The following is a 24,088-nucleotide window of genomic DNA, read 5'->3' on the forward strand; positions in this document are numbered from 1 at the left end:
TTTCCAAAATGGATAATGTCATTGGCCCTAAGCCTCAAAACCTGGCAGAAAACATTGATAAACTGGAAGTCGTTTCATGTCAGCTCATCGAAGACCTTGGGACTTTCAGAAAGATGGGGAAAGAATACGCTTTTGTTAATTGTTCCCAGTGTTTGCTCTGGTAGTCACAGCCCCTTCTGTCTCACCTTTAGGAATAATATCTATTACAGGGGTCTATTAAAGGGATCTATTAAAGGGATCTACTAAAGGTTCCTCAACTAGACCACATCCCTACGTAGAAGAAGAGGGGGATAAGCAGTCACGAACAAATCTGCTGGTGTGCACATGCATGTTGAAAGGTACATTCTGGGAAGAAGTATTTCTTCTTTTTTTTTAAATAAATATATATTTATCATTTGACAGTTTGATACAGTATGGTATATAATGGTCAGTCTCCACCTGACTGCTTTCTCTTCCCATTCCTGGGGAACCTTGCTTCCAACTTGCTTACAGGACTAAAAGAAATGAATTGAATTAGAATTAGGAGTTAGACTCCAGCTAGGAGATGTGTTACATGTTTGGTTTAACCCCTGAGTGTGTGTGTTTGTTCTGAACCACAATGCCCCCCCTCCTCTACCCCCATGCCCTGACTCCACTTACTCTGTTTTCTGTGTGAGCATTTGGAGTGTGGTATTTACTGGAGTGGGGACAACTTACCAGGGGCTGTGCTCCTCTTCCCATAGCCTCTCATGACTGCCAATGGTTCCTCAGAGAAAGCAGGCTCCTTGAGTCCCTCCTCTACCTGAGGTACACTGCTGACAGGCCCATTGTGTGCAGCTCTTACGTAGGCAGCCCCAGCCTCTGGGAGCTCATGGGTACAACAGCCATGTGCATTCGACAGCCTTCCCTCCATCCTCTGGACAGCAATATTTGACCATACCTAGGCTGATCTGTGTGAAGGTTACCTCGACTCCTTCTCATCTCTCCTGAAATGAGTAGCTCTAGGTCAGTGGCTCTCAACCTTCTTAACACCAAGACCCTTTAGCACAGGTCATCATGTTGTGGTCACCACCCCCACACCCACCGCAAAATTATTTTGTTGCTGTCAATTTGCCACTGTTAAGAGTTATAATGTAGACACTTGGTATGCAAGATATCTGCCACCACTGTGAGAGGGTCGTTTACTGCCCATGTCCCCAAGGGGTTGTACCCACAGGTCGCAACTGCTACTCTAGACAGAAGGCCTGGGTCTGTATTCGAAGATGAGCTCTCCAAGTTGTTTTTAGAAGCTGTTTAGGGCGGAAACCACCTCAGACCCTTTGCGTCCTCTATTCAATGGTAGGTTCTGGGAGGTTTGCCTTCTGTGGTAGCTTGCTTTTTAAGTGACCCATTCCTGGCTGTGTATTTCTTTTTAATTAGACAAAAATGTTAATTTAAAAGTGAGGTTTGAAACTGAGCTTCATCCAAACAATTCACCTTCATTTACGCCCGTCCCTGAAAAACCGCCCATCTGCTTTTTGACCCTCCACGAGCACACATTACCTGCTTCAGTAAATTCCTCATCACACCCTGGGTCCACCAACGTTAAATGTGTCGCCGGCACGTGAATATCAATTAAGTGGCAATTAATTAGTTTGTGTATTCTACCTACCGAACCCGTTTGGAGCGTGTGCTATGTAACTAATAAACTAGCACATAAAGTGATGAATAGTTTTACATGAATTAAAGAGAGTGTGAGCCCACTCTCCCGGATGCTGGTGGACCCGTGTGTGCATCTTTGTAGACTTTGCAGAGATGAGCCAAATGAAAATAAAAATACAAAAATAAAATAACAGAGCCAATGGTACTTTGCTTAATGGAGTTAGAAGGATATGAGAAGTTAATCTACCTATATTCATCGAGTCTAACCCCGGCGTCCTCCACTCTCTGACTTCTCAGTCTCCGAGGTCCCTGATTTTTCCACTGACAAGGCAGGTTCCGCGTCCTGTTTACAACCAGGATTTGCACAGTGTGGTTCACAGGTAAGTCCTGTGCAGCAGACACTTTGTTAAGCCATTGAGACGTGGAGTCAGTAACCCACAGTGTTTCCAGACAGAAGGCTTCTTTAACTATGTCCGTCTGTCCTTTGCGGCTTTAATCTCTGAGTTCTTTACGTCTCTGACAGCTTTATGAGTCTCTCAGAGGCGATATAAATAAATCGTGTTTCAGGATGGTGGGTGGGGGAGCTGCTCTCTCTCTCTCTCTTCTTCACTCTGCATTGTAGGCCCACTCTCCCGGATGGCAGTGGACCCGTGTGTGCTTCATCCCGTGAGGGACACATAGTGACAAGGGAGTAGCCACTTTGTCTTTACCAGAATGCCGTACGTGAAGAAGGTCAATCTCATTGCCTTGCTGTGGATTTTGCTTCCACGGGGATGTAGGAATTTACAGCACAACTTGCTTTATGACTCGATTAAAAAAAAAAGACTCTAAGTTTCTTATGTAAGGTTAGGTTTCTTATGTAAGGTTTCCCAGCAAGCCCCTGAGGTAAATTTCAGTTAAAACTATGTCTTCAGATAACCATTTGTTCAAATATTTATTGAGCAATGGCTGTGCCAGTCAATATGCAATATTAATTGTGTTTGGTCTTAACGTAGACGATGTCCTGCACTAATTTTTCCGTTGTCAAGAATGGTTACCGATGCCGTGTGAGTTCTGCTGAGAAGTGCAGGTGACGATTTCACACACAGGCTCCAGAAGTCTTTTGAAGTGAGCGGCCCCTTCCCACTCCGTGACTGTTTGACAAATAGAGTAGACATGCGCCCCCCCCCCCACACACACACACAGACACACACACACACTCCCTCCCTTGCTTTCATTGCTTGACATAAGTAAAACTGTTTAGATCAATTTTTTTAAAATATGCCATTGGTTCTTTGAGAATCTGTCTTGTTAAAGTGACACCGGGCTTATTAACATGTTCAAGCAAATGTGAATGGCCTGTCCTTGAGTCAAATGCTTACGTATTTATTATAGTTTGTCGGGGGGCATTCCAAGGCAGTCTCCAAGCTCTACCAATTATGCTCCGGTCAACATCTTGTGAACCAAATAAGGATGAAAATAAGATAAATTAGTGCAGCCTTCTCGGGGGGCAGCATGGCTGTACGTGTTAAAGGACTTTCAAACGCACTTGATCGGGCATTTCTACTTCTAGGATCTCGCCCCGAGGAAGAAACAAAGGGCGTGTGGAGACTGTTCTACGAGGATTTTTTTTTTTTATAACAGGGAAAATTAAAAGCAACCCAAATACCTAATGCTTTGAGGTTGGCTAAATAAAATTAGCCCGTCTCCCTGCAAGAATATTACTAAGGTTTTCAAATGAGATTGAGGGACGGTTTTGTGTTCTTCTGCATCTGTGATGGGCACATGTGTAACCGTGTCTAGTGGCCTTGGGGCACTCAGAGAAGAGGATGGAAAGAATACACTCTCCTTAGATATCAAAGACCTAGTTTAAAGATCAAGATCGGGGTGGCCACAAAAGCTAGGAAGGTGGCAGACCAGGTACCTGAGGGTTAAGATCCCCTGGAAGCACTCCTGTAGAATGGGGCAGGTGCCTCCGTCGGGACGGGGTCACTGAGCGTACAGAGTAGAGGCAGAGCGGATGGTTACTGCCAGTCTTCTCAGGTTTCTGGCATTAGGGCGGAGAGGTGATTCCTGAAGTCCTGAAGAGTAGAAGGGACTGGGTACTACGTGTCATGTGTTACACTGAGTCCCAGGCGTCCTATTTAATCTTTAACCCTAGAGTGAAGCGATTTCTTCACTGACTCTAGAGATGTAAGCAATGAACGAACAGTGGTTCTTATCTCAAATTAGTGCCCAGCCTCACGGAGGTGGAAAACGGAAGGGCTAAGATTTCACTCTTGCCCCAAACCCAGGAATAAAGGGAAATCCCAAGTATGAGAACTGAAAGGGGCTGTTTGGGGCAGAGTAGCTTTTAAGAGTACAGAGGGCCTGTGAAACTAGTGAATAGGCATAGCCTCCATTCAGAAGAAAATCTGTGGGAAAACGGACCATGTCTGGTCTGCAACACTCAGTGTATAATGTCTGTGGTTGGTGCAGTTGACAGGACCAAGACAAGAGTGGTTTGTTTGGTATGTCTGATGGCAGAATAGCCCAGCTCCCAGAACTTACCTCTTCCGTCTTCCTCTTAAACTCTGTGGTTGTCTGTAAGCCTCCACTGCCCTGGAAGCCTTGTTCTCTCTGATATTGGGGTACTCCAAGATAAAACTCTACCTCTCCTCCTCCACCATATCTTGCCAGACCCAGTTGCAGTAAAGGCTCACTGGGAGCTAAGGACTAAGGAAGCCGGTTGTTACACTGTAGCATTCCAACATGCCAGTTGGTCTCTGAGTAACAGGGAGCCATTAATCTACACTGCGTTCATTTACTCATTCATCAAACATTTATGGTGCGCATACTATTTTATAGGTCTATATTAAGTACTGATGATACTGATATTAAAACACCAAAATCTCTAGGGGCAGGAGTGGTAATAAAAGTCCAGAGGACCGTGGGATATGTGATGGTCGTAGAAAGGAAAGCTTTTGAGTTGATTTGTGGCCAACCGGTAAGAACAGTGAGAAAATAGAAGGCGTGTCCCAGTGAGCTCAAGAAATGGGTGGATTTCCGCTGCCACGGAGAGAGATGGTGGCCGCGGTTAGTGGGTCGGAAGGAAGAAAGCTGTAGGTGTGCAGTGAGTGGCCACCATTGTCTCAGTGAGGAAGGAAGCTAGCCCACAAACAGAATAGGGTTCTGCTGGTTGGGTGCCAAGCATGAGTGGGCTCCCTAGTGGGTGGCTGCTGGTCAGAAAGGAGACAGTTGAGCATTGTGAGTAGTGGAGCATGGCATTTGTAACAGAACCAATTGCTGTTGATGTGTTTTGTTTTGTTTTGTTTTGTTTTTACCAGCATTTAAATATTAAAATACTCCTTAAAGTATGGGAGATGACCCACCTCTGGCTGACACTTCAGCTGTTCTAAGACCTAAATGCTTGAGCCCGAGTCTTCATACATGTGAGATTTTGAACCGAAATGCCCCAATGGCTCATGACTCCCTGCCCAATGGCTCATGTTTCCCGACTTGTAGAACTGTTTTAGGAAGCTGGGGAACTCTGAGAAAGTCAGGACACGGCTGGCAGAGGTCGACCACGAGGAAGAGGATTTTACAGGTTGTGCTCACCTTTGGTTCTGGCCTGAGCTTCCTATCCACTACCATGTAAGCAGGCCACTGCTGCAACCAGCCTTCCTCCTTTAAGTTATTTCTGTTGAGAATTTTGTCACACTGACAGAGAAGGAACAAGTAAAATATTAGTTGAAATCCCTGCCACCATTGGGGTAGCCAACAGCTTCCTGTTGAGTCCATCTCTGGAGTTGGCACCTGTTTCACCTCTCCACAGCGAGTTCTTCCTTGCATGGCGACACATGGTCTCCAACTCAGGCTGTGTTAGTTAGGGCTTCTGTTGCTGCAACGAACACCGTGTGTAACTTTAATTTTTTTCAAAGCCTATTTTCAATGATGGTTCTTAAATGCTTTAACCTCCCTTGTAGCCCAGCACCCACCGGAGGTAGCGGGAAAGAAAGGATATGGGGGAAGTGGACCTGTTTAGAAAGGGTTCTTTGGAGCAACTCCCGTCCATGTTGTCTGGACATCGACAGTTCACTTCACACGTCAGCAGAGGCAGCTTGGTGAATTTGCAAACACTTCACGGACACACCAGCAGTCCAGTTTGGTTGAGTTGGGATAGCAAATACGACAGCCAGGCCTCAGCCTCGGCACAAGGCAACAGGATGGACCAGGGACCAGGGCCAAGAGGAATGCCAGGAAAAGTTCTTGGCTGTGCCTCTCTTGGCAAAGTGAAGATCATCAAAGATGTGAGCCTGAAGCACTGCACAGCAAGCCGAGCTCAGCCTCCATCACTGTCCAGCAAGCTCTATCAGCAAGCCGAGCTCAGCCTTCATCGCTGTCCCTCGAGTCCTTTTTATATTCCTTCCAAGCATCACGTGTCCTCCACAGGTCTTGCCTCAGCCCTTGAGTCTGTCTCAACTGACATCACTCTGCCAATCAGTCCGAGTCCACACAGTCCGCAAGAAGGCCTGGCATACCATGCATTTGCCTTAGCAAAACACCATCCGACACAACTGACCTTCCAAAGATCCCTCAAGTTTCCACTTCGACTATGACCAACAGCAACTTGGGAAGAGAAGAGTTTATTTCATTTTCCAACTCCCAGGCCACACCCCACCAATGGAGAGAGTTCATAGTGGGTACAAAGTGGGAGCCTGGAGGCAAGAACTGATGCAGAGGCCATGAGGGGTGCTGCCTACTGGCTTGATCCTCACGGCTTGTTCTGACTGCTCTCTTATAGAACCCAGGACCACCAGTCCACGGATGGCACCACCCACAGTGGGATGGGCCCTTTCCCATCAACCATCAACTATGGAAATGCCCTACAGATTTGCCTACAAGCAATCTGATGGAGACGTTTTCTCAGTTGAGGGTCCCTCTCTCATAGGTTTGTAATTTGCATCAACTTCGAAGAGGAAGGAGAGGGAAGAGGTGGAGGAGGAGGAGGAAAAAGGAAAAGATGCCCATACCAACAGCAATAACAAAAGAACCACTCAGGACATAGGGTCTAGAATAGAGCTGAACTTGACTAGACACTAGGCCAGCAGTTTTCAACCTGTGTATTGCAACCCCTTTGAGAACTGAATGACCCTGCCACAGAGGTTGAATATCAGATATATACATCACAATTCACAACAGCAGAATTGCAGTTATGAAGGAGCAATGAAATAATTTTGTGGTTGGGGGGGTCACCACAACATGGAGAACTGTATTGAAGGGTCACAGTATTAGGACGGTTGAGAGCCACTGAACTAGGGAGGGGAGGAATAGCTCTGCATGCCCCCTGTAGCGGATCCAGGGTCTGCAATGACCTGAAATGTTGGATGTCCAAAGCAAACACAGACATCAGCTGCAATGCCTGGTAGCTTGAATAAGTGTTTCTGCCCTAACATGAGAGAAAGTCTGAGGTCATGGACAATTTCCCTTTGGATCTTCTATTGGGCACATGGAAAAAATTCTTTGTGTGTTGAGAAGTTTGTAAATTCCCTGAAATATAACAGAACCTTAGTAAGCGTTTATATAAGAAACTAATAAATGCATAGAGGACAGTGCTCTCCCCTCATATGTGAGGGGTGCATTCCAAGACCCCAGGGGATGTCCCAAGCCTTAGACAGTACCAAATACCGAACACATACCACACTGCACACATGTGTATGCACACACACACACCACACACAAGTACACACACACACACACGCACAAGGGGTTAGGAAGACTGACTGACTGACTGACTGACTGACTGACTGACTGGCTGGCTGGCCTATGCTTTTGGAACCTCAAAACCCTGCCCCCAGTGACATACCCTGTCAAACAAGGCTATGCCTCTTAACCCTTCCAAATCAGTTCTATGGACTGGGAACCAAACATTCAAGTGTATGAGGGCCATTCTCATTCCAACTCCACATAATCCAAGTGTCTTTCTTCACTGGTAAAGAAGTGGTCAGGAATAAGGTTGCATTGCCCTAAGAGAACAGACATGACCGTTCTACTCTAGATGAAGAAAGGCTGTGGAGATAAGTTACTTCCCAAGGTGAGCTGGAATTAAGACAGGCCATGGTTAGAAAAGGTCAAAACACCCAGAGACTATTTGGAGAGATGGTGAGGCTGCCCTCAGAGGGGCCCAGCACTTGCTGGGAACCAGGGAAGCGGGGAGACAGCGCCTTGAGCCTTCTCATGGTTTTGAGTCCAGGGCTTCAGGCCAGCCAGGTGTTCTTCTCTAGGGTGTTCTAGCCCTTGCTTTGGTTTCTCTCTCCTCTAGGTTATGTCTCAACGTGTGCAAAGTGGTCTCTGCTTATTATTAGAACTATGAGATCACTGAGTACAAATCAAACCATATCCGGTTCTGACGTTTCCATAGGACGTCACCAGGGACATTCCATGTGGACACAGGGTTAGCCACATACTGGGTGTTCACAACTTATTAACGGGATTTTTCGGTGTTTGGGGCCACAGCGCCTCAGGGACTTCTCTGCTCCTCGCTGGGGCAAGTCAGGAGTGGTGCTCTCTGAGTAAAGTGGCTGACTGCTACCTCTGGACTATCGTGACCTTGGTCCAGCAGCATGTGGCTGTTGCAAAAAACAAACAAACAAAAAGCAGAAAAAAAATCAAGTCATCCACCATTCTCTGCTGGCATCAGGGAGAGGGCTGCCTCAAGAATGGGAATTCAGTCTATGTGGTCAGACCTTACCATGGTGTGAAAATCGCTCCTGAAGTATGAACAGATGAAAAGGCAGCACACAGGGACTTGGTTACCTCCCGTGGGCTGTAGAGGTGATACATGCAGTTGGAGTTTCAGTCTAGTCAGTGTTGTGTGTGTGTGTGTGTGTGTGTTTTCCTCTCAATGTATGTGAGTACACTGTCGCTGTCTTCAGACACACCAGAAGAGGGCATCGGATCCCATTACAGATGGTTGTGAGCCACCATGTGGTTGCTGGGATTTGAACTCAGGACCTCTGGTAGAGCAGTCAGTGCTCTTAACCACTGAGCCATCTCTCCAGCCCCCCCAGTGCTGTGTTTTCAAGCCACTTGTCTGTCCACCCACCTTCTCTGTCGTTCTCACAGCACAACTGCTTCCTGTGTTGTTTCCCTGTTATTGATCTGCCCAACCCCATGTCCAGAAGCAATGTGAGCAAGAAAGGACTTATTTTAGCCTCTGCCTGATACATCACGAAGGGCTATGAGGGCAGAAGTCCGCACGTCTGCATGGTTTCTGCAGATGCCTGGCCATATAGGATATAATAGTCCATCCAACGTATGCAGCGAAAATAAATTAATATCAGATCTGCAAGTGATTATACATTTTTCACTTAAAGATGATTCTTTGGTTTGAATTAAGAAGCGTAAGGCTAGTAATTTTTTTAAACATTTACTTTATTAAGCTTTATTCGCGTTCACATGTATGCATGTGCGTCTCGTGAGTTGGCCCCGTAACTTGGGAGTGGTACGGTATCATCAGAGAGTTCCCTGTTTTGTATACTTAGAGATGTTTGGCTTTATGAACATTTCGCTGCAAATACTTTGAATCTTGTTAGGGTTTTCTGTATTGTTGTATCGCCTTAGTTAAGGCATGCATGGAGTGTGTGTGTGTGTATGTCTGTGTGTGTGTGTTTATGCCTATGTGTATGTGTGTATGTGTTTGTGTGTAAATCTACATGCATCTAATATTGAATCATTTGAATGTATAATATAGTAATAAAAGTTTAAAATCTGGAATCTTTAACATCTGGGAAATAGCATCAAGGAATGAAACTCAAAAAGTTCCTTTTCTGTGCTCTCGGGAGCCAGAGATTGTGTCACAGCGATTTTTATTGATGCCTAAAGGACCAGAGGCCCCCCAGGGCCACTCTCAGTCCTCTAGAGAGAATCCAGGAAATCATTACACTCTTGCATTCTCTTGGAGGCTAACACCTCTGTAACACGAGTGGGCTGACTACTTTTGTTCCATTTTGAGCAAATATGTCTCCTCAAGGCCAACAGTTAAGAAAATAGCTTCTTAAATACTTTTAAGGAAAAAAAAATAGTCTCTTCTGCTAAACCCGGCCGTCTAACATGTGTTCTGTCTCTTTTGTCAGAGGAAAAGGCAAGCATACGAATCTAACCTCATCAGCCACGGCCTGCAGCTGGAAGCCACAAGATCTGTAAGTGTTAGCGCCTTTGAAACAGTTGCTAACCACCGTGCCTGGGATTTTATGCATCCCTTGGAATTGTGGGAGGGGGAGTGGCCCAGGAATCGTGCAGTGGAGTGTGAAAGGAGATAAGCAAAGCCTGTACCACAGGACAGTGAGATGTCTCCGTGGGCGCAGCACCCACCACAAAAACCCGACAGCCCAAGTTCCATCCCAGGCTTGCATGGCTGTCGATGAGAGCGGACCACCAAGAGTCATCCTCTGACGTCCACATGTGTGACCAACGGGTACACCATGTATTCACGTCTTTCTGGGAAGAAGGGATGGCTTCAGTTTTATTACTTGCTTTTTCCTTTATTACACAGACTGCGTATCTAGAGCAGCAAGTATAAATTCTTTGACATCCGTGGCCTTATAGCACAATGGGTAGATGTAGATTAAGCAGCCAGTTTTCAGGTTTAGAGTTCTTTTTCGTTGGTGCGACACTACCGTGAATATTCTAGTGTTGTTATTCCAAGTCACTCACTTAGACCGTGTTGGGGGATGGCTCCGCATTTAGGAGCATTGGGGGCTCCTGCAGAGGACCAACGTTCAGTTCCCAGCCCATCTGCCTGTAACGCTAGCTCCAAGGGGTCTGTCCCTCTCTTCTGGCTGCTGTGGGCCACCTGTATGCATGTGCACATGCATAGTGTGCACGCACAAGTGACATACAGACACACACTCACAAGTAAGACTTAAATATTTAAACACTTTCTAGTCTTATGTTTTTAAACTCAAACTAAAGGGGTTTTTTTTAGATATATTTATTTATTATACATAAGTACACTGTAGCTGTCTTCAGACACACCAGAAGAAGGCATCAGAACCCACTATAGATGGTTGTGAACCACCATGTGGTTGCTGGGATTTGAACTCAGGACCTCTGGAAGAGCAGTCAGTGCTCTTAACCACTGAGTCATCTCTCCAGCCCTCAAACTAAAGATATAGACATATACCTATATATTTATACATAATCATTTGTAGATCTGATATCTTCACTTTGCATGGATTTTCCACTGGACCATGGGGAGCAAAGAATCTGTTCCTTAAACTTGTGAAAATCATTGCTTGGTTTTCTGTCGCTCCTTCCCAGGTTTCTGATGACAAGCTTGTGTTCGTCAAAGTGCATGCGCCCTGGGAAGTGCTGTGCACCTATGCTGAGATCATGCACATCAAGCTCCCACTAAAGCCCAATGACCTGAAGACTCGTTCCACCTTTGACACCTTCAACTGGTTCACCAAGGTCCTCCGTGTGAATGAGAGTGTCATCAAGCCGGAGCAGGAGTTCTTCACTGCCCCCTTTGAGAAGAGCCGGATGAATGACTTCTACATCCTTGACAGAGACTCCTTCTTCAATCCCGCCACCAGAAGTCGCATTGTACGTCCAAACTGAACATGGCCTCTGTTTAGATGAGACTCGAAACCTGCTATTGAATAATTAGTCGCTTGGTTGAGCTGTGGTGGTTTTGTTTTTAGAAACGGAAACCTACTAACTATTATTAGCAGTGGCGGTGTGATTTTAGCACCGATGGTTTTCTGCTATAGTGATAGACAAGGTCGCATAGGCCACTGGTTCCACCATGGAGAAAAAAAAAAAACAACACAGTCTGTTTTGAAATCTTTTCAGGTTTATTTCATCCTCTCTCGGGTCAAATACCAAGTGATGAACAACGTTAACAAATTTGGGATTAATAGACTGGTCAGTTCTGGCATCTACAAAGCAGCGTTCCCTCTGCACGACGTAAGTCAAACGGCAAAGATGTCCCTGAGTATTCTGGTGAGAGAGGGAAGGACTAGACTCCCTGGCCTTCTGCCTCTTCCTCAATAAGACAAAGATGATGTCGTGAAAGATCACAAGCTGATTCAGGGCAAGAAAGATGCAGGGAGTCTTCACTGACAGAGCCCAGGGGTAGAGACAGTGCTGGGTTTTCAGGACTAGGGAGAAGGAACAGTTCCCTGCTCTGAGTAAAGTGGCAACAACACAGATCATACAGGGCAGCACTCACTCTGTGTGTCAGAAGGTAAAGTCTCACTCTTCCGCTGTCCAGCTAGAAGCCCTTGTGAGACGTATATTCTCTCTGTCCCCTCATGTCCTTGTCAGTAAGGAATGCGTTGTAATGGTTCCTACCTCGTGGAGCTGTTTCGGGAGTCCATAAAACTTATATAAACTTTTAGTCCCTGTCATACAAATGATGGCTAGCTTCACAATTGCTGACGGACGTCATTACCAGAAAAAAAGTGGGGCTGCCCGTTTGTTTGTGTGTGAGGAAAACATGTTAGAAATTCTCATTTGACATTTTCTGTAGATAGACTTTCCCCCTTTGGAATAGTATTTCCAGGCTGTACCACAGCATTTAAAACGGGGTTTATCAGGGTTCGTGTCACAGTGACAAAACACCGTATTATTGACACTGAGGGAGGACTGTTCAAAGGGTATCATGGCCCCTTGGATTCAGGGATATTTATAAAGCTGCCGGCATATCTCTTATGGGCTGAGTTTTTAAAAGATGATCACTCCAGCCCTTCAGGACCACATTTATGTGAGGTCAGTATATATCTAAGAGTGTTTACTGTATCCTGTCACTGAATCAGGCTAAATTCCATGTCAATTGCGCTGTTACTTTGCTGCACTTACTACTGATCTGTCTAAATCTGTGCAACCAAAGAAAGCAAACACTGTGTTTGATCATTGCTACTTTGTGTTCTGTGCATTGGGAGCTGAGGACAATCTTGAAGTGCACAATGTATCCAAACAAAGCTAGAGCATCAGACAAGTACTTGTTTCACATGGATAAACGGAGACTGGGAGGTGGGGGCGAGATGGCAAGGACTGAGCCTCTTGGGAGATGCGGTGGCCACCAAGCCTGAGAGTTTGTTCTATTTTTTGTGCCCCAGCAAAATTAGCAATGGAAACATAGGAACCTCGGGGATGGTTGCATAATGCTCTCTGGATGTTAGAGTGGGACACCACCATACTAGAGTGTTCAGTTGACATTCGTGTGTACCCTAGTCTTCCCTCTAGCTAAGCCTGGAGTAATCCTATGGTGTGAGTAGGAGGCAAACAAAGGTCAGGGCTCTCACCAAGGATTTGTGATACTATAGTTCTGTATGTGAACAGAAGAATAGGTCAGACAGGAAAAGGGAGGCTTGGATTCAGAGACAAGAGGCTCTGACTGGCTCTGGTCAGCTTCCTGGCTGACCCAATACAGTCTCTGTTACTTATTGTCTGTGTATCATCAACGTAATTACTAAACTGAGAGATAGCGAAACACTGGCTTTAGCAGTGGCCTGCTACTCACAGCCAGTGTTCGGGACTCCCCACCATCCAAGGTGGGGTAGGCTTTCCGACAGATGTTCCTTGATTGTGAGGACCTAAGGTCTTGAGCGGTCCAGTTTCTCATCAATTAGCGTGGCCTCACTTCAAGACATCAGCATCTTTGGGACTCCCACCACCTGGCTGCCTTGCTCTCTAGGAGTGACAGCTGCTAGCATCACTACCGAAGCATCCATTGTCATCTCTATTCCCAAATAACCTCCAAGGGCAACAGGGATCACCCTTATTTTAGAATCACTAACTATTAAATGGCATGTCTGTCCCTTCTGACAAGGGGCAGGGACTTTTCCCTCAATAGCCATTAGTGCCCTATTTAGCAGATGTGTAAACTGAGGACCATGATGCTCATTTCTTTCCTTCTGCTTCTCAGTGCAAATTCAACTATAAGTCGGAAGACCCCAACTGTCCTAGCGAGCGTTACCTCCTGTACAGGGAATGGGCTCACCCTCGGAGTATATACAAGAAACAGCCCTTGGATCTTATCAGGTGAGCAGCAGAGGATACCCTGTGGTGTGTGTGAGCATGGTAGCTTTCACACACCATTGCCAACCAGAGGGGCTCACCCAGCTTTGTGTTACCAGAGGTTTCTCATACCAGGGTTTATCCGTACCCACAGTAGATGGAGCATAACTTATGTGTCTCAGTGTCTGCTCTTAAATCAGTGGTGAAGCCTGCCCTGGATTTGATCCCTGGTATTGAACATAAAATCCAGTCTCTTCTTACCCTGCGGGTCCAACAGTCTCACTGGTCTCATGGCCCAACTTGACAGTCATGGATTGGTCTTTCTTTCATGGTCGGCTCCATCCGGAGTCATCCCATGGGCATACTCTCTCCACCCCAGTATGATTTAGGTGAGCAGAAAGTATTACTGTGTTCCCACCATGAATGGAAAGACTCCCTTCTCTCCCAGGAACTGCCCAGGGGTTAGAGGTTACCTGTCGGGGACTTAGAATTCTTGATTGCACAGGAGTGAGTGTCATTAACTCACCTGGGCCGTTAGGTGTCATTTCATTACGTCATAGGAGATCGTGACTGCATGGGGCTCGTGTCTCGGAATATTTCCTGTTAGAAGCTGGTGGTTTGGGCCCTGTGATGTTGAATCACGCCTCTGTCCTGCGCATTTGCAGCAGTGACATCATCCCTGTCCGACCACTTTGTGCAGGGATACTTGACAAGCAGCATCATGTGCTCCTGTTGGCATGGTTTCCCGTTTCCTCTGTCTTTGTGAAGGTGAATGTCTTGAGTGGTCCAGTTTATTATTGGTTACCATGGCCTCACTTCAGGGCACGAGCATCCTGGGGCTCCCACCACCCAGCTGCCTTGCTCTCTCGGGTGACAGCTGCTAGCATCACTGTCCAGGCATCATCACCTCTATTCCCAAATAACCTCCAAGGACAACAGGGATCACTCATTAAAAATCATTTGTTAGATTAATTATCTCATGAAGTCTCCTTTAATTACTTCACTTGGTCCTCTATAGTCCCGCCTCGTTTAATTTTATCTGGATGATTGTCACACAGTGTACTTCTGTGAGCTCTGATTACCCTGTAGATAAAATAGTAGTATGTGGACGTAAACATGTAAACAGTTTCCCTGGGCATTCACCGGTTTCCGGAGCCTCTGAGAATAAGGAGACCTGTTCAAGTCCCTCACGTAAAAGGCTACCACCTTTACATGTGGCCCATGTCCTTCCTCCCATGAACCATAAGTCATTTTCCAATCCCTCAAGATCCCTAGGGTGGTGTAAATAACATGTACGCGGGCGAGTGCTCTGCCGGGCCATGAAGGGAGTAAACAGGAAGAAAAGTCTCGGTATGCTCAATGCAGATGACGTCTGCCCCCAGTGTCTTCAGGCTTGACTGGGTGCGGTCAGCACGGTGTAACCGTAGATTCCCTCTGGTGTTTTCAGTTAGTGGTTGACTGAATCTCGGGGTATAGAACCCACAGGTGGAGGGCTATATTTTGAGGTTGTCATCCTTGTGAAGTTTCTGTCTTATTAATGAACTTTCGTAGGAAATGAGTTGTATCAGACTACACAGCCGTGGGCTTAGTGGGTTCTTATTCTAAGTAAATCAAATGCATTTGTTAACTGCCCCTGCCCCATTCAACCAGTTTCCTTTTGTTGCTTCACCAGTAACCTCCTGAGCACTCAGGTTGATGACCCATGCCTACAGTTCCATGGGATTGTCAGAAGGGGGAAATTTAACCAGGCTCATGCCTTTAATCCCAGAACTTGGGAGATAGAGGCAGGCAGATCTCTGTGAGTTCAAGACCAGGCTGGTCTATGTAGTGAGTTCTAGGATAGCTAGGTCTATATAGTGAGAGACCCTCTCTCAGAAACAGGGGAGGGGGATTCTTTTTGTAAAACTGAACCAAGCAAACTTCCAGCCCACAAGCCCTTTGGCATCACTTAAGCCTCTCTCCAAGCATAGCAAGAACACGTTAAAGACAGGCCAAAATGGCCCCTACCCATGCCAGGGTCTTTCCTTCAGGCACCATTCCAGCCTGCTCTTTTCTGGCTGTCTCAGAGCCAGACACCAAGCCCCTGTCAATAGAAAGTGTCATCCTATGCTCCTCTTTTGCCCTGACTCCTCTCCACATGGGTTCTAGCCTTCTTTTGCAGCTTTAGCACTGGGCTGACCTCTGTCCTATGATCTGGTCCAGCCTCCTGGGGATCTAGGCTGTGCTCCCAGCTGAGTTCCCCACTAGATGAGTGTCTTGGCTAGGGTTTTACTGCTGTGAACAGACGCCATGACCAAGGCAAGTCTTTATAAGGATGACATTTAATTGAGGCTGGCCTACAGGTTCAGAGGTTCAGTCCATTATCATCAAGGTGGGAACATGGCAGTTTCCAGCAGGCATGGTGCAGGGGGAGCTGGGAGTTCTACATCTTCATCTGAAGGCCACTAGGAGAAGACTGGCTTCCAGGCAGCTAGGATGAGGGTCTTAAAGCCTACGCCCACAGTGACACACCTACTCCAACAAGGCCACACCTCCCAACAGTGCCACTCCTTGGGCCAAGCATATACAAACCTTCACAATGAGGCTCAAGGAGACCAGCTCAGCTCCATATTAAACCTGAAGACCCAGGTAAGACTCCAAGCAGAAACACTTGAGCCCACAGACCAAGACAGGAATCAAAAGCAACTCACAGAAACCCATATCACAGTGGCTGCCTGGGCCTCACGCACCACTGGCAGGAACAGTGTTTTCCTGCTTCTTGCTCACCTTACTACCTACGGTCAGAGAGAAGGCAATGTTTTGTGAGAGAGACCGCCTTCCCAGAACTACTCCTATGTTCCTACTAGTATTTAGTGCATCATAGGTATATAGGTATGTTTGTGTAGAGAGAGGCCAGGACAGTTTGGAGGAGGGGTGACACCATATGGGATCAAACATGTTCCCTGTACTTGGGAAGACGCCTGTGTCGCCATCTGTAAGGTTTGGGTCTTATGCTGCACTTTGTGCATCTTCTCCAAGTTCTTAATAGCAACCAGCCAAATGGGCAGAAGACTCCGGCACACCAAAGGGTCTTTCGGAGTCCGTAACATGGTGCTCAACTTCACGAGAGCAAGGGATACCCTATCTGCCCCAACTACCATGCTTCTTCCTTCCTTGCTTTTTAAATTCACTCCTGTTCGAGTAGCATCCTTTCCGTTCCATAGCTAAACTCAGGTGCTGGTATGATGGTGAGAATGCTGGAAGGGTTAACGGGATCAGGTTTTTACATAAAAAACACCACCTCCTTTACTTAAAAACCAAGCAACCATGCTAGGACAAAGCTACACAGTGACGAAATGAGCCTCTAAAAATACCTTCTCTCTCTCTCTCTCTCTCTCTCTCTCTCTCTCTCTCCTTCTCCTCCTTCTTCTCTCTCTCTCTCTCCCCTCCTCCTCCTCCTTCTGTTCTCTCTCTTTCTCTCTGTCCCTCCCTCCCTCCCTCTCTCTCTCTCCCCTCCTCCTCCTCCTCCTCCTCCTCCTCCTCCTTCTTCTTCTCTCTCTCTCTCTCTCTCTCTCTCTCTCTCTCTCTCTCTCTCTCTCTCTCTCCAGGAAGTATTACGGAGAGAAGATTGGAATCTACTTCGCGTGGCTGGGCTATTATACGCAGATGCTCCTTCTAGCAGCTGTGGTGGGCGTGGCCTGCTTCCTCTATGGATATCTTAATCAGGATAACTGCACTTGGAGGTAATCTCACTTTGACCTTTGTCGCCGCAGTAATTAGTCCAAACGTGTTCCCAGGGTTTTAGAGTGTTTGGGCAAAGAAGAACTCATTGCAAACACATTGCACGGTCCTCCCTCCTTTGTTCTGAGAATAGTTACAAAGGAAATGGGAAACATTTTCCTCAGATAATCCAACACAGCCTCTGACAGATGCGTTACGTCTATATGGTTTTTTTTGTTGTTGTTGTTTTGTTTTTTTTCGGAGCTGGGGACCGAACCCAGGGCCTTGCGTTTGCTAGGCAAGCGCTCTACCACTGAGCTAAATCCCCAACCCCTATGTCTATATGTTATAGATAGATAAGCATCCCAACATTCTAAGGATGAATGTATGAAGGAAGAAAGGATAAGGAGGCCCTTGAAGTTCTGGCTTCTGAGGAATGTTTCACACAGCCTTGCAGACCTGGGCCAATGAGAGCTCTGAACTCTTAGGGTCCTTCTGAGAAAGCTGGGGATTTTTTCTTTGTTTCGAAATGATTTTTTTTTTCTTAAATGAAGAGTTGCATGATAGGAAACTCAAGTGGCCAGTTGTGGTTTTGTTGTCTTACTTTTACAAAAGTATTCCTTATAATGTCGGAAAGGGGGGTAACTAAGTACCCGATAGCCCGTCGGTGCTCGGTACTAGAATTCAAAAGCCGCATCTTAGGACAGTGCTTCTCAACCCGTGAGCCGTGACCCCTTTGGGGGTCAAATGACCTTTTCACAGGGGTCACTTACGACCACCAGAAAACATAGATATGTGCATTGTGATTCACAGCTATCAAAATTATAGTTGTGACAGATCAACAAAAATAATTTGATGACTGGGGGCCACCACAACACGAGGAACTGTATTAATGGGTCGCAGCAAGAGGAAAGCCGAGAACCACTGATCTAAGAGGAGTCGCTGGGTGCTGGGGAACGCTGGGTTTTTGAGGTGCTCTTGCGAGTTGTATTATCATGTGTCTGCTTTCCGTGTTCTCTGTTGTCTCCTGATGGACTGGCCTCTGTCCAGGTGTAAGGGGCAGACGGTGGCTCATGGGCTTCAGGGCAGAGGCGATGACGTTTTCCAGGCCCTGAGCATGTGAGACTGGCTCTGAGGCTGCATGGTTGTTGGCCTGATACATAGGCGCGTGACCTATCGCACTGACGGGCCACAGGGCCCGTGTACCCAAGTTGGCTGTTGGAAGTCTTCTCTGTCTTCATGACAAGGAATCTGTAACTAAGATCTGAACGTTGCTGCCTCCTCCCTCCATTTGTCTTCCGCTTTTCGTTGGGCTAATGTTCCGCTGCCACTTGGCATCCCAGAATATATCTTCAGAATGAGCAGGCTTCATTTCTGTAAGGTCCATTTGCGTATGAGGTGTGGTGGTAGTGGTGGTGGTGTGTGTGTGTCTGTGTGCATTGGTGTGATGGTGGTCGTGGTGGTTGGTGGTGGTGGTGGTGATGGTGTGTGTGTTTGTGTGTGTGTGTGTGTGTGTGTGTGTGTGTGTGTGCATTGGGTATGATGGTGGTGGTGTGTGTGTGTGTGTGTGTGTCTGTATGCATTGAGTGTGGTGGTGGTGGTAGTGGGGTGTGTGTGTGTGTGTGTGTGTGTGTGTTAGATAGGTTGGATGTTAGCTGTGGTCCACGCACACGAATATAGGAGCACATAGAAGCCAGAGCAGAACTCAGATCTTCCTTCCTTGCTGTTTGTCTTAACATCTTGACAATATCATCTCTCGATGACCCAGAAGCTCACCTTGTTCCTAAACTGGCTCACCGCTGAGTTTCTGGGATCCTACTGTCTCCATCCCCAAGTCTTGGAGTATGGGTATATGCAGCTGTCCTAGTTGGGGTCTTATTGCTGTGAACAGACACCATGACCAATGTAAGTTTTATAAAGGATACCGTTTAATTGGGGCTGGCTTACAGGTTCAGAGGTTCAGTCCATTATCATCAAGGCAGGAGCCTGGCAGCATGCAGGCAGGCATGGTGCAGGAGGAGCTGAGATTTCTACATCTTCACCCGAAGGAAGCCAGGAACAGACTGAGCATCCTCAGGCAGCTGGGAGGAGGGTCTCCAAGCCCACCCCACAGTGACACACTTCCTCCAGCAAGGCCACACCTTCTAGTAGTGCCACTCCATGAGCCAAGCATGTGCAAACCATCCCAGCAGCCATGCTTTATGAAGTGGGTGTTGGAGGTCAGACTTGACAGTGTTGTTCACACGGTGCTGGCTTTAGAGGCTAAAATATGGAAGAGAGAAAGGGTATGGCCTCCGCCTCCACGGTTTCAGAAAGACACCAGGCGCAGGCAGCGTGAGGCAGAGCGGTCTTTGCACGAAGGCCCTCAGAGTTCATTTTGGGGAACTGGGAAAGTGAAGCCTGGTTACAGTAGAGACTCCATGAGGTTAAAGATGCCAGAGCCATATCTGCCAAGAAGAGAGCTGCATCAGGGAGTGTACCCAGTCCTGGAGGAACGGAGGGCAAGAGCCGTCTGAGCGCCTTGAAACCCAAGTTTAAGACACCCAATTTGGAACTATGGGATTCGTTGTTTTCCCTGCCGGGTCCTGGTCTTTCCTTGGTCCAGTATTTCTTCACTGTGCCCCTGTGCCTCTCTCTTCAGATGGCAGTGCATGATCTGTACATTATAGGTTAAAAGCGTGTGATTTGCTTTTTGATTCTTTGGGGGAGGTACAATTTAGAGATCGCCTTAATTCTCAAAAGAAACATTGGAAAACATTAAGACTTGGAAGATTTTTTGTCAAGACTATGGGGACGTTTGAGTTTGGATTAAATACATTTTGCTTTATGATAGAGCTGTAAGCCTCTGGGTGCCAACGAGTGGAGCGCGGTGGTCTGAGTGAGACACGTTTCCCATTGGCTCAGGCATCTTGACACTTTGTCTCCAGTTGGTGGCGCTGTTGGAGGAGGTTTCAGAAGTCTGGCCTAGCTGGAGGAATTACATCACTGGGGTGGGCTTTGAGAGTTTCTAATCTCACCCCACTTCCAGTTTGCTCCCTCTGCGTCATGCTTGTGGTTGAAATGCGATCGCTCTCTCAGCTTCTGGCTCCTGCCACGTGCAGACACACCTTTTTGCCGTTATGAACACTTAACCTCTCTGGAACTGTACGCCAAATTAAACTCTTCTATAAGCTACCATGGTCGTGGTATTTATCACAGCAACAGAAGAGTGGCCAAAACAGCCCCCGAAGAAACCATTAACAGTGATCTCCTAAGTGCCTGTTTACTTAGGCTCTAGAAAGCACTGTCTGTTATGGATGTTGTATAAGTCAAGTTACATAGTGCGTGGTCTATCATGATCACACGGCCTTCCGTGATTACGTGTCCTTTCATTATTGCTTTCTATCGCTCAAGCTGTCTCGAGGTTCTTTGTTGAAGTATTTATTGACACCCCAGTCCCTTTTGGTGCCAAATCATATCCCATTGCATGGGTGTGCTACATTCCTTATCCGTACAGCAACTGATGAACGCTGTCTGCGGAGAACACTTACTTGACATGTTGTCACAGGGACATATGGTTTCACATCTCTTGAGGATATAACAAAGAGTGGAGTTTCTGAGCTATATATAAAGTCTCTGTTTAACACTGTGAGAAAGTACCAAGGTACTGACCAGATGACCGCTGGTTTACATTCCCATCAGCCACCTGTAAGGACTCCAGATTCTCCAGGTACCAGTGGGCACTTTTCTTGGTTTTGTTTCTATGTTTTAAATTGGCTGTGATGAGTTGTGTATGCTCGGCCCAGGGAGTGGCACTATTAGGTGTGGCTTTGTTGAAGTTGGTGTGACCTTGTTGGAGTAGGTGTGTCACTGTGGGTGTGGGCTTTAAGACCCTCACCCTAGCTGCCTGGAAGCCAGTCTTCCATTAGCAGCCTTCAGATGACGATGTAGAACTCCCAACTCTGCCTGCACCAGGCCTGCCTAGATGCTGCCATGTTCCTGCCTTGATGATGATGGACTGAACCTCTAAACCTGTAAGCCAGCCGCAATTAAATGTTGTTCTTTGTAAGACTTGATGTGTCTGTTCAGCACTAAAACCTTAGCTAAGACATTAGCCATCTCCTTCAATACAAAGTGGTATATGATGGCTGTTGTGGATTTCCCCAGCATAGTCTGGTGTTGAGCCTCTTCTCTGGGTTTATCATTGATGTGACTTTAGAGAAACATCCCTTGGAATCTTCTGCATGTAATTGTGTTGACTTGGAATTTACCGTTCTCTATGTGCTCAGCATAGAAGCCCCTTATGCGATCCCATCTTCTTCTGTTTCAGATGATATCCCATCAGACAGGCCTATTTCTCACAGGTCTACATGGTAGGAGCTCAAGATCAGGGTGGCAATTTGGTGCCTCCTGGGGGGTGGGCAGAGTCTGGAAGGAGCTAGTGTTGTACCTGCCTGGTCTGAGCATCCAGTTGTTTATTTTTCTTAATTGACATAAATTCTTCCTTCATTCTTGATGACTGGCTTTGCAGGTATAGAATCTGGGTGCACAGCTCGCTTTTATAACTTAGCAAACGTCATCCCACTCCTTCTGGACCCTGGGTTTCTGACAGGGAGTCATGTTTTCTTCCTGATGAGCTTTCTGTGTGGCCAGTCATGTGTCCCCTTCTGTATTCTTCCCTGGGGCTCTCTTCTCCTTACCCTTTGAGTATGGTGTTTCTAGGTGTGAATCTCTCTGAGCGCATCCTTCTAAGATCTTGCAGAATTTCTCTGATGTAGAGACGAAAGCTTTCATCAAAATTTGGAAGCTGGGCTCATCCTTCATTGGTTCCTTCTGGCATTTCTTCCCTTTCTGCAACCTGCCCGGTGCATGTGCCGAGTGTCTGATAGAGTCGCTGGTATTTGAAGCTGGATTCCCAGGTGTTTTTCTATTCCTTTTTCTTTCCATTTCTCAGACTGTATCGTCTTAGTAGATACATTGTTTCTTATTTGCACAGGAGAGCGGTTAGGGACTTTCTCATTGATGTTACTGTGCTTCGCTTCAATGTCTTGTCAGTTCTCTTTAAGGTACTGCTTTCCTCATTCGGTGAGACTTGGTCAGACCATTTCTTTAATGCCATGGGTGTGACTTCCCTTAGTTCTCTGCACGTATTTGCTCACTCGGGCTTCTGCTCTGCCTGTGCCTTGCACGGTAGAATTTGACATTTTAAGTGTTACACTGTAATAGCCACGGGAATCAGATTTCCTCTCAGAGTTTATTGCTACTTGTGGAAGTTCCTCTGCTGCTCTTGTTCCTCTCCTGGTTCCACGGTCTGCGTTCCCTGCCTTGTATGGGCACTGAAGTCTGTGTGTGGTAGAGCATTACACACCAGTCACATTACAGTGATTCCACTGATGCTGGGTCCCGCCCCTCCTCTACGCCATGCGTATTGGGAATGTGTCTGACATTCCAACAGACAGCCTCCAGCTCTCATAAAGCTCCCCTTCTGGCTTAGGCAGAAGCCCAGGGTCAGCCTCCAGGTTCTCTCAGGCCTGTCCAGATGTACGTACTCTCTTTTTCTTTTTTTTTTTTTCCGGGGCTGGGGATCGAACCCAGGACCTTGCGCTTCCTAGGCAAGCGTTCTACCACTGAGCCAAGTCCCCAACCCCAGACGTACGTACTCTCATCTAGAACATATGCATATGCCTCCTGCATCTCACAGATACCGTAGAGGTTTGGTGACTGTGGGCATGCCATACCTAGTTCTTCCTGTAAATGTTTTGGGTTTATATTTGTGGTTATTACTAACCCAAGGAGCAGCCATGTTGAGTAGTTCCTGAAGATACTTGAAGCAGACAGTTGGGGACTGGACTTTTCCACAGTAAAAGCTGTGGGTATGAGGTAAGAAAATGACAATGGTCAACATGAAGTTTCTCCAGGGAGTGGCCGGACAGGTCCAACACTGACACTCCTGGGGAGAGGTCCCTGAAGTAGCTGTAGACACTGTCTGTGGCCATTTGACTGATCCTGTGAGGCTGCTCTTGTTTATTGTGGATGGACGTCTGCTAGGTTTTAAGGCTGTCATGAACCTGGGGGGATGGGCAAGGTAACTGGTCTAGTTAAGATGCTTCAAAGCTGTATTCTTCACAGATTGGCCAGCCCTTCACACGCACACGCACATGCGCACGCGCGCGCACGCACGCACACACACACACACACACACACACACACACACACACACACACGTATGCACCAGAGGAGTTCCCTAGGCAACTTTCAGAAAAGGGTGAGTTTGAACATGTTGTCCCTGTTCTCATTGCTTTTGTGAATGAGTAGGTTTTGTTAGGGCTGACACCACCATCTCAGACACTCTTCCCAAATCTGCGTTTCTCTGGGTTATTGTTTGCAAGGTCACCTAACGAACTGTAATGGTGTCCCCCACTCCCAGTGTCCACCTACAACAGCATCACCCCTAAGAGCAGTCTACAACTCCTTGTCTACTTCCATCAAACCTTGAATGTATCTGTAACTTCCTCTGTGGTTTTGGTTTCCATGGTGACAGCATCTCTCCTTAACCTAAGATTGCTGAGATAGTCTTTTGTTGTTATTATGTTCTCTTGAAAGTATTTCTTTTTATTTTCAATTATGTACGCACCGTGATAAGACGGGCACCTCCCCTCCCAAAAGCCAGAAAAGGCATCAGGTCCCTGGAGCTAGAGTTACAGGCAGCTGTGAGCTGCTCTCTGTAGGTGCTGGGATCCGAACTCAGATCCTTTGTAAGAGCAGTGTGTTTTCTTAACCCCAGAGTCCAACTCTGCAGCCCCATTTG

The 24,088-nt window shown here is 46.9% G+C and overlaps 1 protein-coding gene across 12 annotated transcripts in view; it reads left to right on the forward strand.

Moving 5' to 3' along the window:
* The window catches only part of Ano6 (anoctamin 6), a 180,031-nt gene that overhangs the window by 109,354 nt on the left and 46,589 nt on the right, over window positions 1-24,088 (forward strand). For all 12 annotated transcript variants that reach the window (XR_015624134.1, XR_015624135.1, XR_015624132.1 and 9 more), the window contains 5 exon segments: window positions 9,714-9,779; window positions 10,900-11,184; window positions 11,434-11,547; window positions 13,511-13,626; window positions 17,190-17,324. Coding sequence is in view for 7 of the 12 variants with exons in the window: in XM_087557551.1 (XP_087413677.1) it covers window positions 9,714-9,779; window positions 10,900-11,184; window positions 11,434-11,547; window positions 13,511-13,626; window positions 17,190-17,324 (716 nt within the window). In the remaining 5 variants the exon portion in view is untranslated.

The sequence above is a fragment of the Rattus norvegicus genome, chromosome 7 (genome assembly GCF_021556685.1).
Source record: "Rattus norvegicus strain SHRSP/BbbUtx chromosome 7, alternate assembly SHRSP_T2T, whole genome shotgun sequence".
Taxonomy (NCBI): Eukaryota; Metazoa; Chordata; class Mammalia; order Rodentia; family Muridae; genus Rattus; species Rattus norvegicus.